Genomic DNA, 16,419 nt, shown 5'->3' on the forward strand with positions numbered 1-16,419 from the left:
GACTAAAATTATTGAAGTTTGTGTGGTTATTTATGAAATACATTTCATACTTTTTTTGAAACAATGAAATGTCACTGAAACAATTCACAAAAATGAACAAATAGTTTTTCGGTGTCACAAAGATAAATGAAATTAGATAAAAATGACAGGAACATTATTTTTGTAAATATTTCATTTGAAACAATTAAATGTTTGGCACACGTACGAAATGTTACCAAGATTGATTTCAAATACGATGATTAAAATTATACTTACAATTTAAACGTGTTAAAAAAATGTATCGGGGTTGGTCTGTTTCTGAATCTCTTGTCGTAAGAATTTCATATGCATAAATATATCAAAATTTTGGCTTCAGTCAGGTCTGGCAAACACATGACCATGGGCGTACGAGGCAGGATGAGTACTTCGGACTAGTTTATGTGTTCCTCATGCAAATGATCATATTTTTCCGTCTGCAATACAGGTAAAAGATATTGTGTTGTTCAGTTGTTTACAGGAAATCCACGGAGTACAAGCAGGTTTCTCTAGGGCTAGGCTGAGACGATGCAGCGTTACGTGCTTCTAGCCTTCGACTCGCCTTCGGTTATCATCTTCCTCCATTTGACGCCCATGTTGCCACCAGCGGCAGGGAAGTCCACGGCTCATCCTTGAGTACGCAGCGCACAGCACATGTTCGATGAAATGCTGTAGCAGCTCAAGCTCACTCCGGCCATGTCCGAACAGCGTGGCCACACCGCCAACGGCGCATTTCCGTCCGGGACGCTCCACGACCTCCTCGCCGTTCCTCCATCCTCTCCTCAACCCGTAGGCCGGTACCTCTGCGGCGCCGTGGCTAGCTGCGACTTGTGTGTGTACGCACGCCGACGCGCAAAACCTGTTCGATGAAATGTCAAGCATGCAGAAATAACCATGGGGTAATTAATCTCTCACACATGTCATATGATTACTCAATCCCATGAAGACAGCTACACGAGATCTCTGCCCGGCCCGTCTCTCTCCGGATACACATGCGACCAAATACCCGCCCATGCCACTCGCCACAAACTTCGCTTGCTGGCTAGCTAGCTAGGGCCGGCCTGGTTGCCGAAACGATGCGTGCGGCCAAACACGGCGGCGGTGTCAGCCAGGCACGTCGATCCTGGCGCCGGTCGATCGGGTGGAAGAGGATGAATCACGAGGCGACCCGCGTACGTCCCATCGCGCTGAACTGGCCTCGCTCGATCCTGTCTGGTGAGCGCGGCCACGTACGTCCCCGTCACATGAGCATGCACGACCTCGATGTCATGTGCTGGCTGGCCTCTGCGCGCCGGTCGGTATGCGTGTGTGGATGTAGGTTAGTAGCATGAGATGAGATGTGTGTGACTAGACTAGACTGCCCGATGGAACATTTTAGCCGGGCTTGGCGAGCAAGATCGATGCAAAAGGTAGGTGTTGTTTGATTGATTGCTCGCTTGCTTCAGGAAGTGTCGACGCTCACATGCATGCAAAATGCAATTGCAATGCTGAACCGATCGATCGAGATCGAGGCATTGGGATCGAGCTCTCTTCCCTTCCCGGCAGATGCTGAGGGGGTCTTCGCTCAGTCAGTATCCGCTAGCTAAGAGGTCGAGATGATTGGAGTACTGGCCGGACACCTCCAAACATGACACTGAAGGGACACAGCTCTCTTACTGTGAAGCAGACATGGACACCCAACTGGCCAGCTCGGCCACTCTGCATGCATGTAAGCAAGGCATCTCAGAATACGTACCTGAAGTCCTGAACTGCCCATAGCTGAAAGTGCAGCTTGTGAAGTTGAAATGAACGAACATATGCTGTGCATGAACTGCTCATAGCTCCTGAATTCCACTGCCACAAAACCAGAAACTTCAATTCCACCCATCGTTTCTGCACTCTTCTTGCTGAGCTCCTGAAAGTGCAGGTTCAAGTGTTCAACTGAACGAAGGTCTGAAACTGAACCCAGCGCGCGAGGAAGACGAACACAGACAGAACACACGACACGGGTACCTATCGATTACACGTACACAACACATATCCAGCCCTAGTTCTAGGCCCAACCATGGAAGCAACTAGGTACGTTACGTAGCTCAGAAGGCGCATCACGCTAGCTCAGCTAGGCCGCAACGCAATCATGCAGCGCGAGGGCGGGCGCGGACAAGCGCGAATCACACGCCGGCCGCGCCTCTTTTGGCCGCTTCGGCAACCCGCCAAGCCGGCCAGCTGCACTGGCGATCACCCACCCCCCACCGCCGCTGCGCCTCCACGTGACCGGTCCGGCAGTCGGCCGGTTGGGTTGGCTCCGCCAGCCATCCGCACTGCATGCCATTGCCACCGCACACCAATGGCATCGCGCGCGCTGCAATAATTCCCGTGCGTGCCCCACGCCCGGCACCCGTCACGCGCGGGCGCCTATAAAAGCATGCTCTAGACCGGAGACACAGGCACAGCAGCACCCCACGTAACACGGACTCGGTCGATCGGAGGTAGCTGCCTGCAATGGAGTCCACGAAGATCTCCGCGCTGCTGGTGCTCGCCATGCTCGCGCTCTCCTCGCCCACCGTCGTGCTCGCGTGCTCCCCCGCCTCCGGGTGCGGCAGCGGCACCCCGTCGAGCGGCACGCCCTCGGCCGGCGGCGTCAGCATACCCCCGGCCATCGGCGGTGTCGTTGGCACCGTCACTCCGATCATCGGCGGCGCCGCCCCGGTCGTCGGCGGTGTCGTCGGCAAAGTCACCCCAGTCGCCGGCGGCGCCGTCCCTACCGTCGGCGGTGTTGTCGGCAAGGTCACCCCGGTCGTCGGCGGCATGGTCCCTACCGTTGGCGGTGTCGTCGGCAAAGTCACGCCGGTCGTAGGCGGCGCCGTCCCTGCCGTCGGTGGCATGGTCTCTCCTATCGTCGGCACCGTAGGCGGCGTGGTTGGCGGCGTCCCCGCCGTCGGGGGAGTTGTCACTCCCGTCATCGGCGTCGTGGCTCCCATCATCGGCGGCTCCCCGTCCCCCAAGAGCCGCCACGGCGGACGCAAGGCGTGCCCTCCCTCGCCCCCGACCCCCACCCCGTCTCCCCCAACCCCGGCGCCGACTCCCCCGACGCCCACGCCGAGCCCCACGCCCTCCTCCGACACGTGCCCGATCGACACGCTGAAGCTGGGCGTGTGCCTGGACCTGCTCGGCAACGAGCTGCACATCGGCGACGCCAGCGTCAAGTGCTGCCCGCTCGTGGAGGGCATCGCCGGGCTCACCGCCGCGGCGTGCCTCTGCACCGCCATCAAGGCCAAGGTGCTCAACCTCGCCCTCTACGTGCCGCTCGCCCTCCAGCTGCTCGTCAACGACTGCGGCTGCGCCGTGCCCCCGGGCTACACCTGCGCCTGATCCGTCCGTCCATTCCACATCCGACGCGTATAATTTAAGCCGCAAGTTTGAAATCAAGGTTGTTGTTCGGTCGATGAAGCCACTCGCTTCTTGTTTGTTCATTTAGTACTACTACATTTATTTTATTATTATTACTATTATTATCATCTTTCCGTTTGATATTCATCTTGTAAGATTTGTATATCCGGTTCCTATGGAAGGTGTAATTGTATTGTGTACCAACCTCGAACTATTTATCCTGGTGATGTAATTCCATTCTCGTCTGCAATGCTCCCTTGAACAAGAACTTCATTTTTCTACTGATTTCAAATTCAAAAAGTGGCGATTTCTACCCATGGTTGCACTATGATTTCAAAAGGTGATTCATTTTGGAGCTTGGGCTCCAAGCCTCCAAACTCCATGGGCTCTAGCCTCCAACCTCCATGGAGCCTGATATTTGAAAAAATCGGAAAGAAATAATCTACATGTACATATGGATGTGCTCCATGTATGTAAATTTTCACTATCATATACTCCCTTCGTTCCTAAATATAAGTCTTTTTTAAAGATTTTATTAATAAAGAACTACATACGAAGCAAAATGAGTGAAAATACACTCTAAAATATGTCTATATACATCCATATATAGTCCCTTATTGGAATCTCTAAAAAGAGATATATTTAAGAATGGAGGGAGTAGGAGTAATTTAAGATGTGAGCTACACAGAAAGAAAAAAAAAAACAAATTCATGGATTTTTAGCACATGCGCTGTTTGCTATTAATATCCACGGATTTGCTATTAACAGAAGACGTGCTACAAAAACGGTTACAACAGAGGACGTGGTGCAGTAAACCTATTGAGCAGCTAGCAGTATTTTAAATGAAAAATATGCGGTGGTATTTATCCCTATAAAACCATCTACGAAGACTTTTCAATATGTAACCAAGATTTACAGAAGAAAAGGAACTCGTAATATAGTGAGACGCGGTCCATAAATTAATTGCTTCGGCACGACGGTAAAAGGTTTCAACGTGTCACGTAGCTCACAAAAGGTAGCACCATATTCATATCATATGTACAGATCGAACCCTACCAAGTAAACCAACTCCCGGGCTGAGGCTATTCTCCTTCCACCTGAAGCTTTTAAGATACCTATATCTCTGCACATCAAGAGCTAGAAGCAGCAGCAGCAGCAGACTCCAGAAGGCTCAGGTACTCCGCGATGGCCTGCCCTTCATTGGCGACGTCGATGTCATAGTCATCCAGGGCATCGCCCGTCAGCTCGTTGGCGAGCTCGTTCTCCATCGCCACGTCCCTGACCGGACCTTGCGCGTGACTCGCGCCCGCTTCTTCCTCGATCAAATCCTCCTCCTCCGCTTCATCGCCCATGTCTTGGTCTTGGTTCACAGCTTCTTCATTGGCCCCAGCTTCTGCATCGTTGGGCAAAGCTTCTGCCTCGTTGTTCGCAGCTTCTTCTTCGTTGTTCGCAAGCTGCTCCTGATTGTCGCCCTCGGCAGCGTTTAGATCTGGGATCTGTGGTGGGGCGTTACCCGCCGCTGCGGCAGCCAAAGGAGCAGCAGCCCCGGCTCCCAATGGTCCTGCACCCAAGACTGGCAAGACGTAGAAGGGGGTGTAAGTCTATTTCATCTGCGACGAGACGATTTATAGAAGAGTAATGACGAATGTGTTAAACCCATACATACCATGAAGTGGTCGTTTCCTCCTTGACTGAATTTTACTCTAGAGTGGAAATGACAGAACAAAAGGAAGTGTTAACAACTGCAGAGCATCTTGATAGGATAGGAGTAAGAAAAAGGAGGCAAATAACACCTACTTGTAGGGCACAGTTCAGTTCAGGATTTGTCAAAAGATCTAATGCTTTCTCAGCATCATTTTCATTTATGCGGAGTGCTTCTGCAGCAAGGTACTTCTCAAACCTGCAAAATTAAAACTGATCGGTTACAAACAGAAACAGGTCAAGTATCAGCATGAAGTTTCCTATAATACACTTTCTCCACAAGACAACTAAAGACACGTCTAAATCATTGTATGGCTGCTAGGAATAGATGTGTGAAATCTAAATAACCTTTAGATCCATCTAAGATTTCGATTCCCAGTTAAAAAAAGATATAAAAAATGGGACCCAAAAAATAAATCCTATATTGCTTCATAAAACATAATCTTCCAATATTGCTTTATATAAACGAAAATGCATCAGTGCATTTGAGCATGCAGCACACACTGGTGAGAATGCCCACTTCCATGTTTTGAGAAGTTCTGACAAAACTTATATACATGTACATTGTTGGATGTAGTTCGAATCTGCAAGTGTTGGTGCAAAAATAAAACTATCTATTTATGTGCTAGACAAAAAAGACAAACTGTTTACATTTATAGTTGTTGTTTACTTCTGTTCTTGTTTCTCATAAAAAGGTTAACCAGCTGAAAATGCTATCTTTTGCTACCTCTATGTGTCTGACTCTCTGTCACGCTATGTGTCTGACTCTCTGTCACGCGCACTCTGTGACACAACTGCCAATATTCGCATTGGCTCTCCTCGTAATAAGGAGGTCCATGCTTTTCCTCTCCACCGTAAAGAATAACCCCTAAAAATGCACACGACGCAGGCACTTTCTGTTAACCTGTCTTTATTTAGGCAAACGCATTACCATATAAGGAGGACCTTGCATGGCGTCCCGTCTAACTTGAGCAACATCGCAAGCGCGCAAACCAAACCTCCCAATGGCATCCTTCTACGCAGCCATAGGTTTCATCCTCCCCTTCCTCCTCGCCATCGCATTGCCCCAATCTACTGGTTCCCCTGCCGTGGCGCCGTCGACCACCGGGTCGTTATCCATCGAGGACGCCTGCAAGCAGACCGCCAAGCTCTACGACCTCTGCATGGCGACGCTCTCCCCGGACCGGTCCTCCTTGACGGCTGATGCTGTGGGCCTGACCAGGGCGGCCATCCTGGCTGTCCAGAAGAACGCGTCCGAGACAGCCACATACCTCACGAACATCGATGAAGATGACAACTTCAATAAAACAGCGCAGCTGCAACAATGCCTCGAGGACTGTGGGGAGCGGTAAGCAGCTAGCTCTGACGTACATGTGCAATCACCAAAGGCAACTTTAACGATGAATCATGGATTGCATGCTCTATCGATCATATATATGCATGCAGGTATGAGGCAGCCGTGGAGCAGCTGGCAGACGCGACAATCGCGCTGGACATGGGGGCATACGACGAGTCGCAGGTGCTGGTATCTGCAGGCCAGGCAGAGGTGAAGCTGTGCCAGAAGGGGTGCCAGGACTCACCAGAACACCAGAGCATCCTCATGGCGCGCAACACCGAGGTCGACCAGCTCTGCAATATCACTCTCGCTATCGCCAAGCTTATCCCCCGGTGACCGGACTCTGCTCGCTCATGGTGGTATATGACTGCCATATTGTCTTTTGAATACATGGTGGCTAGTGAATTAATTTATCTAGCAGATGGGAGCCAGACCTTCTGTGTAAACTAGCTGAATAGCCATATTTTACTATGGCTAGATAACCATGCTGCGCAACATATTATGCTATCGTCGTCATACTCAGTCGGGTCCACACCAAAAGATTAAGTTAGTTCATTTCATTTTCTTCAGTATACAAATTGACAATATGTGTTGCCCAAAATTGGCAGGTTTCACCTGTTCCAACATCGTGCACCAACAATGAAATTCATTTTTTTTCACAACTAAAGTGTCCCTTTTGATTCAACTCAAATCATCAGGTGCATACTCGGTGCATCCAGGTGCAGAAAATCCGCTCTCCATAGAACATTTCACATTGGATACAATGGAACATGAACGACATGGCAAAACTTACGATAACTAAGAAAATCATTCCGCACGAACGAAATGAACGAATTTCATTGCCTTTCATCACTAACATTGTTCCCTAATAAATATTTATTTCAACTGAACAACACGTAGATTTTCAACTACACTTTCTTGACAATCTGGTAAAAAAGTTTTGAGTTTTTAGGGCCTGCTTGGTGCTTGCGATTTTGGTGGCCTACTTAAAACAATCTATTTTGTTATTTTACATAGTACTAACTGACTGAGAGCCTCTTGTTTGGACTTTCAACCCATAACAAGCATAGTTCGCTAGAAGTGGCAAAGAGCCCAGTGACAAGCATTGATGCAAAAGCATGGTGCAATAAAGCCAGATTGGTCGTTAGGCATCTGATCCTCAAACGTAGGACTATGGGGATTTCATGATAAAATCAACATCTATTTCTCAAATACATGTGATTCGTATAATATAAGACCAAAACACTCTTACCCGATAGTAGTCAAGCCTTTCAACTTCTGCATATCAACTGCCTTGTTCATGGGAGTTTTACCATATCTCCTTTGTTCCCTAGGATAACGCCAAACAAAATGTGCATAAGTCAGCAAAAAAGGAAAAGGAGAATGATACATAGAAGGGAAAGTAAGCATCTCAATGTGAAGGTTACATTATCTCTCTCTGTGTCTCGATGTCCTGCTCCCTTCTACGAATTTTCTTTTCACGCTCCTCACATAAGAGATCAACAGAAGATTGAATATCATAGCCAGTCATCTTTAGGGCTCTTTTTGATGCTCGTGCGTCATAGCCCATATCCGTTAACATTGCTATAGCTTCATCTGGTACTTGCAGCTAAGTCAACATGCATTTACTCACTTAGTAGCAGCACTGATATGGTACTAAGGTCAGGGAAGTACAAAATAAGATACTAAAACTGACAACAAACAGAATTTACCTGCATATATTTAGATTGTGCAGAACTGAGAGAGCCACGTGCCTTTTCAGTATTACCATTATAATATGCTACCACTCCTTCCAAGAGCTCCAGCCTTACATAGCTGTTACATAGGCAGCAGTTTTGATACATCAGGAAACAATGTTAGTTAAAGCTAGAATGCTTAACAGGTCTCACTCTTGGGAGAGCCACCACTAATATCCTTCAACTTTTTCTTAACAAAAATCCAACAAAGATCAAATTAGAGGTGTGCATGCAACATCCATAGTGCCACATTGTGGGTACCACTAGTTGATTACACTATGAACGGGTGATCCTCTACTTTTCAGCTCTTCTTTCTTTCTAAATGCATCAATTAGTTATCTACACAATGAAAATACCCACTCTCTCCAAACAACTGTATAGTAAAAAAGAGATAGAAAAATGATAGTAGAAAAAGGATGGTAAGAGTCTTACAGAGCCAGATCTGCATGACGGGCTGCCTGGAGTAATCTGAAGCGCGTGGAATCTTTACCGTGTGAGAGTTCAAATCCTACCCTAGCCTTGTTTAGGCGAGCCCCTGCAACTTCTAAGCGTGATACATCACGAAGCATGAAATAGCACCAGACTATATCCAGTTGAAGCATTGGCACATTATCAACTCTCTGCAGAATATGAATGGAGTGTAAGTAAAATACTTCAGCACTCTATTTGACAGAGGTAACAGATAATTCTTCTCACGATTCAAGTTACCTCAATGAGTTTATTGTCACAAAGAGCGAAGGCTTCCTGGCAACACAACAGATGGGTCAGTCATTATACAGCTATTTAACCGACATGCTCAGTAGGGCAAAAACAATCACGTAAGGCAGTATACCTCGGACATCATCAAAACATCCAGTGCCTCCTTATACATGTTCTTCTTGATAAGAACTTTTGCCTTTTGATGAAGCATTAGAGCCATCTTCAAAGCCCTAGAGATAGCACACACGATGAGCTGAATAGTGCAAACTATATGAGAAAACAACTGAACAGAAGGTTCAATGTATATTACTTCATATCATCTGCAGATCCAAACATCACTTTTTGTCCGCTCTGGTCCTCGAGAGCTATGTTGAAGTTTTCATCAAGGAGAGAGCCATCTGAATGCCTTTGAGATAATGCTTGTGCAGCATCCCTACAAAACATTATGGTAATCTATTACTGAGGAACAAACATTTGCTTCCCACCTATTTTGCGCTACTAACATTTTCTACAATACAAAACATGCAACTAATCATCACCATCACACTTTCAATCAAGGCATGCAATCTATCTGTAATCATGCAGCAGTAGGAGGTCTATCCCACAACTCATTATCTTCAGTTACTGAATTTGTGAGTTTCTGAATCATACAGACTGTCCATTGTGTTCTTCCTACCACTGAGAAAGAAACACTTGATTCCACACTACTTTGTGTTACTAGCATGTTCTACATTACATAACATGACACAGAACTAATTATGGATGTAAATTATGATCGAATTGACAATAATGTGTGCCTCCGCCATGTGGAGACACATCCTGTTGACTAGGGTCCTTGACTTGCCACAAAGAGTCAATGTCCTAATGGCGGAGAGTGCGATCTTATCTTTTGTCCCGGCAGTTAATATAATATACGTACAATAAAACAATGGCATCGGCGCTCATAATTTTAGACTGCCAAGCGAAGATCCCTGCTCGCGGCGACTGCGATTTTTTTCCTCCGAAAACAGAGGGGGGGGGGGGGGGGGCAAAATCCCCCTCGGGATTCGATCAGAGAGGAGCGGAGCGACCCTCACCAGAGCCTGACGAGCTTGTTGGAGTGCTCCTCCTCGGCCGCGGCGGCGGCGGCCTCGGCGGCGAGGGCCTTGCCACGATCGGGGGAGGCGAGGGTGGAGAGCACCTTGGCGTTGCCCTTGAGGCCGGCCTGCTGCAGCGAGACGCCGGCGGGGTCGTCCTTGAGCACGCGGCCGCCGAAGATGAGGCCGACGCGGTCGGGCTCCACGTCCCCGGCCCGCCGCGCCACCTCCGCCCGCAGCATCGGCACCGTCCAGGCGCCCAGCTCCACCTCCAGGGGGCCGGCCCACGCGCCGACCACGCGGATTCGATCCGCCGGCGGGGGCGCCGACGCCGAGGCCTCGCCGGACGCCATCGATCGGGTGGTCGATCGAGGGCTGGGGTTTTGGGCTCGGCGAGTTGTGGGGGATTTTGGTGCGGGTTTGGGGTTTGTTGATGGGGATTGGAACAGAAAACGAGCGAGAGTCGGTTTTTATGTAGGACTCGTTAGACTCCGGGTCTTCGGCGTGAGGATTCAGGGCCGGCCCATAAGAGCAACTCTAGCAGACCCTGCATTCCACCGGCCTGCAAAACGCGTTTACAATTCGTGCAAAATCGCTGAAAGCAACCATGTCTTGAGAATTTCTGAAATTTCTTCACGAGCAGTGCTAGCTCCTGGCTCAGTTCTTCAGGATCACCAAGTCTACTACCAGAATCTTCATCTTCATATTCAGAGACAGCCTTGACCTTCAGGGCACGTGATCTGCCATAGCTCGAACCATAGAGATCTCTCTTCTTAGCAAGCTGGAACTCATGAGTGTTTAGCCTCTCGAGGATATCAGCAGGATCAAGTGACTTGTAATCTCCACGTTCTTATATTATCAGTGCCAGAGTATCAAATGAGGAATCAAGCGATCTCAGCAATTTCTTCACCACCTCATGGTCGGTGATGTCAGTGGCACCAAGTGCTTGAAGCTCATTTGAGATGTCAGTGAGGCGATCGAAGGTTTGCTGAACATTTTCATTGTCGAGTCTTTTGAAGGGGTTGAAGAGATTGCGAAGAACGTCAACTCGAGAGTCACGTTGTGTTGACACTCCTTCGTTGACCTTGGACAGCCTATCCCAGATAAGCTTAGTGGTTTCCAAAGCACTCACTTTTTCATACTACCATTTACTCAGATGGCCACATATGATGTTCTTCGCTTGGGAATCGAGTTGCTTGAATCTCTTCACATCAGCAGCGTTCACAGAAGGTATGACAGAGGGAACACCATTTTCCACAACATACCAGAGATCGTTATCAATTGCCTCAAGATGCATTCGCATCTTATTCTTCCAGTAGGAGTAGTCCATCTCATCGAAGGTAGGACACCCAACAGAGGCCTTGATCATACCTGCGGTCGACATAACTAAAACTCCAGGCGGTTAAACCAAAATCACACAGAACAAGGGAGTACCTTGCTCTGATACCAATTGAAAGTGCGTTATATCGACTAAAGGGGGGTGAATAGGCGGTTTTTATGAATTCTTCACTAAGGAATTTCAGGGTGAGGAAATTCCTAAGCTAAGAACTACTTGCAGTGGAATAAGTACTCAGATGCATACATGACATAGCATAAACATGGACATCATGATGAAATGAAAACAAAAACAGAGTACGGGAAGCGTAAGCACGGGATAACACAGGATGAAGACAAACAGACTGAAGAAATTGAACTGAGGAAATTGAGAAAGTCTCCAGTCAAAGTCTTCAAACAGATATGAACAAGCACACGACACAGATATGAGGAAATGAAAGAGTTGAGGAAATAGAACCAGTAGGCTTGGTGAAGACAATGATTTGGTAGACCAGTTCCAACTGCTGTGACAGTTGTACGTCTGGTTGGAGCGGCTAGGTATTTAAACCTGAGGACACACAGTCCCGGACACACAGTCATCACCGTATTCTCCTTGAGCTGTCACACAGACCTCGCCCAATCACTCGTGGTAAGTCTTCAGGTGACTTCCAAACCTTCACAAACTCGGTCACTCGGCGATCCACAATTTTCTCTTGGATGCTCTAGACCATGACGCCTAATCGTCTGGAAGATGCACAGTCTTCAAAGGTAACAAGCGTCGGATCCACGCAGGATCAATCTCTTCAGTGATGCTCAATCACTTTGGGTTTGTAGGTGTTTGGGTTTGGGTTTTCCTCACTTGATGATTTTCGCTCAAAGTCCTCGGAGGATGGGATGCTCTCAAATGACAAGTGTCAGTTTCTCTCGGAGCAGCCAACCAGCTAGTGGTTGTAGGGGCGGCTATTTATAGCCTAGGGAGCAGCCCGACATGATAAGATATAAATGCCCTTCAATGATATGACCGTTAGGTGGGTAGATATTTTGGGACAGCTGGCGCGTAGCACAGCAACGGTCGGAAAATTGACTATCAAATTCCTCAGGGCTATCATGTTCCTGACTTGTAGGCAATCCGCATTGGCGAATTCCTAACTCCTTAGTCAGAACAAATTCCTCAGAGACCAGAAGAACTTCGTCTCTATCACTGAAGAAATTGACTGAACTGTATGAGATTTTCAATGGCTTCACTCGAAGGGATTGGTAGGTGTAGGATTTTGAGTTGAGCATCACATGGAAATTTTTCCTTAGTATTTCCTCGACCCCTTTTAACAGTACGGTGTTTCCTATGACTCAAGAAAGAGAAAATGAAACTACAAAAACAAAAGTCTTCACGCTTCATGTTCCTCGAATGAATACCAAGTCTTCAAGGCCACACCAATTTCTTCACTTTCAAAGTCTTCAGAAAGTCTTCAGAAATCCAAAGTCTTCAGTCGAAGAACTTCATTTTTAGGGGTCGACTTTCTCTATAAATATCAAACTCCTCATAGACTTATAGACATGTGTACACTCACAAACGCATCAGTCCCTTAACCTATAAGTCTTCAATACACCAAAATCACTAAGGGGCACTAGATGCACTTACAATCTCCCCCTTTTTGGTGATTGATGACAATATAGGTTAAGTTTTCAACGGGGATAAACATATGAAGTGTAAATACTGATATTGAGGAATTTGATTGCAAGATATAGAAGTACTCCCCCTGAAGATGTGCATAGTGAGGAATTTGCTTTTGAAGCAATGCACACCTAAAGAGTAGAATCATGGAGATCTCCCCCTATATCTTGTAATTCATACACGCATTTGACATATAAGATGAAGAATTTGAAATGCATGATGAAATATGGTGACTGATGTAATTCAGCATGCGTGCATTAACATATATGAGAGCATGAAGAAGAACACATCAAAAGTATCAGACCACCATCGGGTTTAAGTTTACAACTCGATCCAACAAAGTCATCAGAAGAACGAGAGTTGTAGCTTAGCAAAAAAACGCCCATATATGTAGACCCGTTTGAAGACTAACTCTCAGATTTCTCCCCCTTTGTCATCGAATGACCAAAAGGATCGAAAATGAGGACTAACGTCCCTGAAGAATATCACGATGATGGAGGAGCGCCAGCGTTGTTGGGGTCGTTTGTTGCTGTAGGGCCTGCCGCAGTGTCGTCCAAGTCTTCATGCTCATCGGTTTCGCGCGATGAAGAATAGGAGCTGGCCACCAAGGAAGGAACCTTGACCTTCTTGAATTTCTTCGGTGGAGGTGCAGACCAGTCAAAATCCTCCTTGAGACCCATTTGCTTCAGATCTTCTTCACCATACAGATGTGATAAAATAGCCCAGGTGCGACCGAAGACTTCATGGAGGTAGAAATGGTTTTTCTTCACTGCATTGTGTGTAGCAGTCATGTTATGAAGAATAGAGCTAAACTGACGCTTAACCCAATTGTGGTTTCGATCCACCTTCTGGTGAAGACTGAGGAGAAGCTCACGGTCAGTCATCACCCTTGGAGCTGTGGCTTGAGGATTTGGCTTTGAAGCTTGTGCGGCAGAGTCATGAGTGGCAGAGTCATCATTGTGGAGTAAGATGTAGCTTTGCGAAACTGGCCATCCAATGGACGAATGCCTTCATCAATAACTGCAGCGGCCTTGCCCTTTTCATCAGCTGAGGAAAATGTCTGCTTGATGACTTCAATGGGGGGCAAGTAGCTGAGGTGATTCTGAAAATCAGCCTTGTAGTTGAGTGAAGACCTTGTTCTGAGGAATCTCATAATCCAAGGAGCATAAGGCTTCAACTCAAACGGAGAGAGTGCAACATTTGTCAGAGTCCTCATGAAGAAATCATGGTAGTTGATAGGAATGCCATGCATGATATTGAAAAGCAGATTCTTCATGATGCCAACGACTTCCTCATCAGTCGAGTCGTGGCCTTTGATAGGACTCAAAGTCTTCGTCAGAATGCGATAGACAGTTCTTGGCACGTACAGCAATTCCTTCACGAGGAATTTGGTCCTTGGGGCTTGACCAGGCTTCAGCGGCTTCATCAGTACTTGCATGTAATGAGCAGTGAGTTCAGGTTCATGGTACAACAACGAGCTCCTTCAAGGGGAGGACTGACAGGCAGGGCATGAAGCAATTTAGAGGCCGGTGCTTTGTAGTGAGTATTTTCGGTCATCCAGTCCAAAACCCAAGAGTTCACATCGTCGGCATCTCCTGTGATGTGCAGCGTTTTATAGAACTGAAGAATTAGCTCTTCATTCCAATCAACAATGTCAGTGCAAAAGTTAAGCAATCCTGCATCATGAAGCACACTAAGGACTGGGGTGAAGCAAGGCAGTGATTCCATGTCAACATGAGGAATATGCTTGTGGTCGAAGACTTTGTCTTTGTTGAAAAGCAGTGAAGAATAGAAATTGGCATGGCTGGCAGTCCAGAAACGCTTCCTTCTAAGACGAGCAGAGTCATATGGGTTGTAGTCGGTGAAGAACACATGCTCGCCGAAGAAGTCATCAGCCTTGAATTTTTGCTTCTTTGAGAAGGGATCCTTTGGCTTGGGTTGAGGAGTATCAGTCAATTGCATCACCACCTCAGGAATCGCAATCTCAGGTTCCACGGGTTAAGGAATTTCGGTTTCTTCTTCAGTGGTAGCCTGGGTCTTCAATTCTTCATTAAAAATTTCTTCAGCACTAGTGGCTGGAATTTCTTCATGGACAGATGGGGTGGCACGAGGTTCGTCAGATCCCATTTGAACTGTAGTCACTGGGGATTGAGGAATTTGTTGCAGAGGTGTGAACAGAGGAGAATTGGGGTGCTGACTTTCCCAAAAGTCATCATTCATCACTGGTGTAGTGTTACCAATGTCCACATCTTCTTCTTCACTCATTTCCTCAACGCCGGCCTCTTCAGCAGTGAACTGAGGCATGGGCGATGAGACTATTGGGGTTGAAGGGATTGCATCCGCTTCAATTTCTTTATCCAACTGCTTTGAAGAAGCAGCAGAAGGAATATCTTCATCTAATCCACTTGGGATCACATATTCTTCATCAAAAGGAACAAGGTCCTTTGATGGCATGGATGAGACAGGAATAGCATCAATCGGATTTTCAAAAGAGCTAGTCAGTGGCTTCATCTTCTTCGGAGCTGAAGAATCTGATGAAGTTGATGCTTTCCTTTTCTTCACAGCTGCACGCTCTGCAGCCTTGGTCTTCTTCACATCTGATGCAGAAGGAAGAATTGGATTTGGGGTAGGTGCAGGAGGAGCAGAGGGAATCTGTTCATTTTCTTCAGGCGCAACTGATGCAGTTGCCCTGGCATTTTCAGTTTCTTCAGGCACAGCCGTTGAAGCTTCAGCTGTCCTGACAGTTTCTTCAGGCGCAACACTAGTGGTTGCCTGGCAGTTTCTTCAGCGGCTGGAATGCAGTCATCAGCCCTGGGACTCTGAGTTTCATCAGCAGCCTGATTTTCATCAGCGGTGCTGGCATGATCTTCAGTAGGCTGAGCAGATGCCTCAGCCTGAGGAATTACTTGTTGCGTTGGGGTTGCAACATTTGTAGTGAACCCTTCAGCCAAGTTCACAAAACGGACCTTGGCTCCCAGCCAATCAGCGCGGTATGCGTCAAATTCATCACTGAGTTTCTTGATCTCAGATTAAATAGTGACAAGTTCTTCAGTTGTCATAGAGACATTTCTTCAGGAGGCGCTCCTTCTTGTACTGCGCTTTCTTCAACTGCCTGGCCTTTTCAAATTTCCATTTTTCTTCCTGAATGAAGGCAGTCAACATATGACTTTGGCCATGAGTCAACTTGAAGTCAGGCATAGGAGTGTTGGGGTCCTTGTGCCGGAGATCAATGTAATCAAGGATCAATTTTGGATCCAAAAGCAGAGGCATATTTGTGCCTTTGGCTCTAGCGGCCCTGAGCTGCCTGTCCCTGATGATTTCAGCAAGTTCTTCATCATCAGCTTCATCTTCATCAGACGACACTTGAAAGGCGACCTGCTTCTTGTGAGGACTTGGTCGAGAGCCGCGTCCAGCAGTGGCCTTTGACTTCAGCAGAGTGGGGCCAGTTGAGGAATTTGGTGGAGCTGAAGAACTTCCAGACGCTCCAGAGGCAATAGAGAT

General features: G+C 47.3%; 3 protein-coding genes across 3 annotated transcripts; 2 read left to right on the forward strand and 1 right to left on the reverse strand.

Moving 5' to 3' along the window:
• The first annotated feature begins 2,432 nt into the window (after window positions 1–2,432).
• On the forward strand, window positions 2,433–3,634 carry LOC123054956 (36.4 kDa proline-rich protein). The gene has a single exon (XM_044478843.1). It carries the CDS (start codon window positions 2,497–2,499, stop codon window positions 3,364–3,366), a length of 870 nt encoding a protein of 289 aa, XP_044334778.1. The 5' UTR covers window positions 2,433–2,496; the 3' UTR covers window positions 3,367–3,634.
• A 697-nt stretch (window positions 3,635–4,331) lies between these two features.
• On the reverse strand, window positions 4,332–10,383 carry LOC123054957 (NEDD8 ultimate buster 1). Its single transcript, XM_044478844.1, has 11 exons — window positions 9,933–10,383; window positions 9,167–9,289; window positions 8,990–9,086; window positions 8,866–8,901; window positions 8,590–8,777; window positions 8,134–8,236; window positions 7,849–8,030; window positions 7,674–7,751; window positions 5,182–5,284; window positions 5,051–5,087; window positions 4,332–4,957 (listed from the first exon to the last, which is right to left on the reverse strand). Exons 1-11 carry the CDS (start codon window positions 10,283–10,285, stop codon window positions 4,515–4,517), a joined length of 1,743 nt encoding a protein of 580 aa, XP_044334779.1. The 5' UTR covers window positions 10,286–10,383; the 3' UTR covers window positions 4,332–4,514.
• On the forward strand, window positions 6,050–6,775 carry LOC123054959 (uncharacterized). Its single transcript, XM_044478845.1, has 2 exons — window positions 6,050–6,433; window positions 6,532–6,775. Exons 1-2 carry the CDS (start codon window positions 6,090–6,092, stop codon window positions 6,755–6,757), a joined length of 570 nt encoding a protein of 189 aa, XP_044334780.1. The 5' UTR covers window positions 6,050–6,089; the 3' UTR covers window positions 6,758–6,775.
• Window positions 10,384–16,419: the final 6,036 nt, after the last annotated feature.

The sequence above is a fragment of the Triticum aestivum genome, chromosome 2D (genome assembly GCF_018294505.1).
Source record: "Triticum aestivum cultivar Chinese Spring chromosome 2D, IWGSC CS RefSeq v2.1, whole genome shotgun sequence".
In the NCBI taxonomy this organism is placed as follows: domain Eukaryota; kingdom Viridiplantae; phylum Streptophyta; class Magnoliopsida; order Poales; family Poaceae; genus Triticum; species Triticum aestivum.

Excerpts from the sequence above, each read along its gene's own strand:
- LOC123054957 (XM_044478844.1), bottom strand. The coding sequence starts at position 10,285 with ATGGCGTCCGGCGAGGCCTCGGCGTCGGCGCCCCCGCCGGCGGATCGA. Across the intron at positions 8,902-8,989 it reads ATGTTTTGATGATGTCCGAG|GAAGCCTTCGCTCTTTGTGA; the intron begins GTATACTGCCTT and ends TTGTGTTGCCAG. Across the intron at positions 8,031-8,133 it reads CACAATCTAAATATATGCAG|CTGCAAGTACCAGATGAAGC; the intron begins GTAAATTCTGTT and ends ATGTTGACTTAG.
- LOC123054959 (XM_044478845.1), top strand. The coding sequence starts at position 6,090 with ATGGCATCCTTCTACGCAGCCATAGGTTTCATCCTCCCCTTCCTCCTC. Across the intron at positions 6,434-6,531 it reads CTCGAGGACTGTGGGGAGCG|GTATGAGGCAGCCGTGGAGC; the intron begins GTAAGCAGCTAG and ends ATATGCATGCAG.
- LOC123054956 (XM_044478843.1), top strand. The coding sequence starts at position 2,497 with ATGGAGTCCACGAAGATCTCCGCGCTGCTGGTGCTCGCCATGCTCGCG.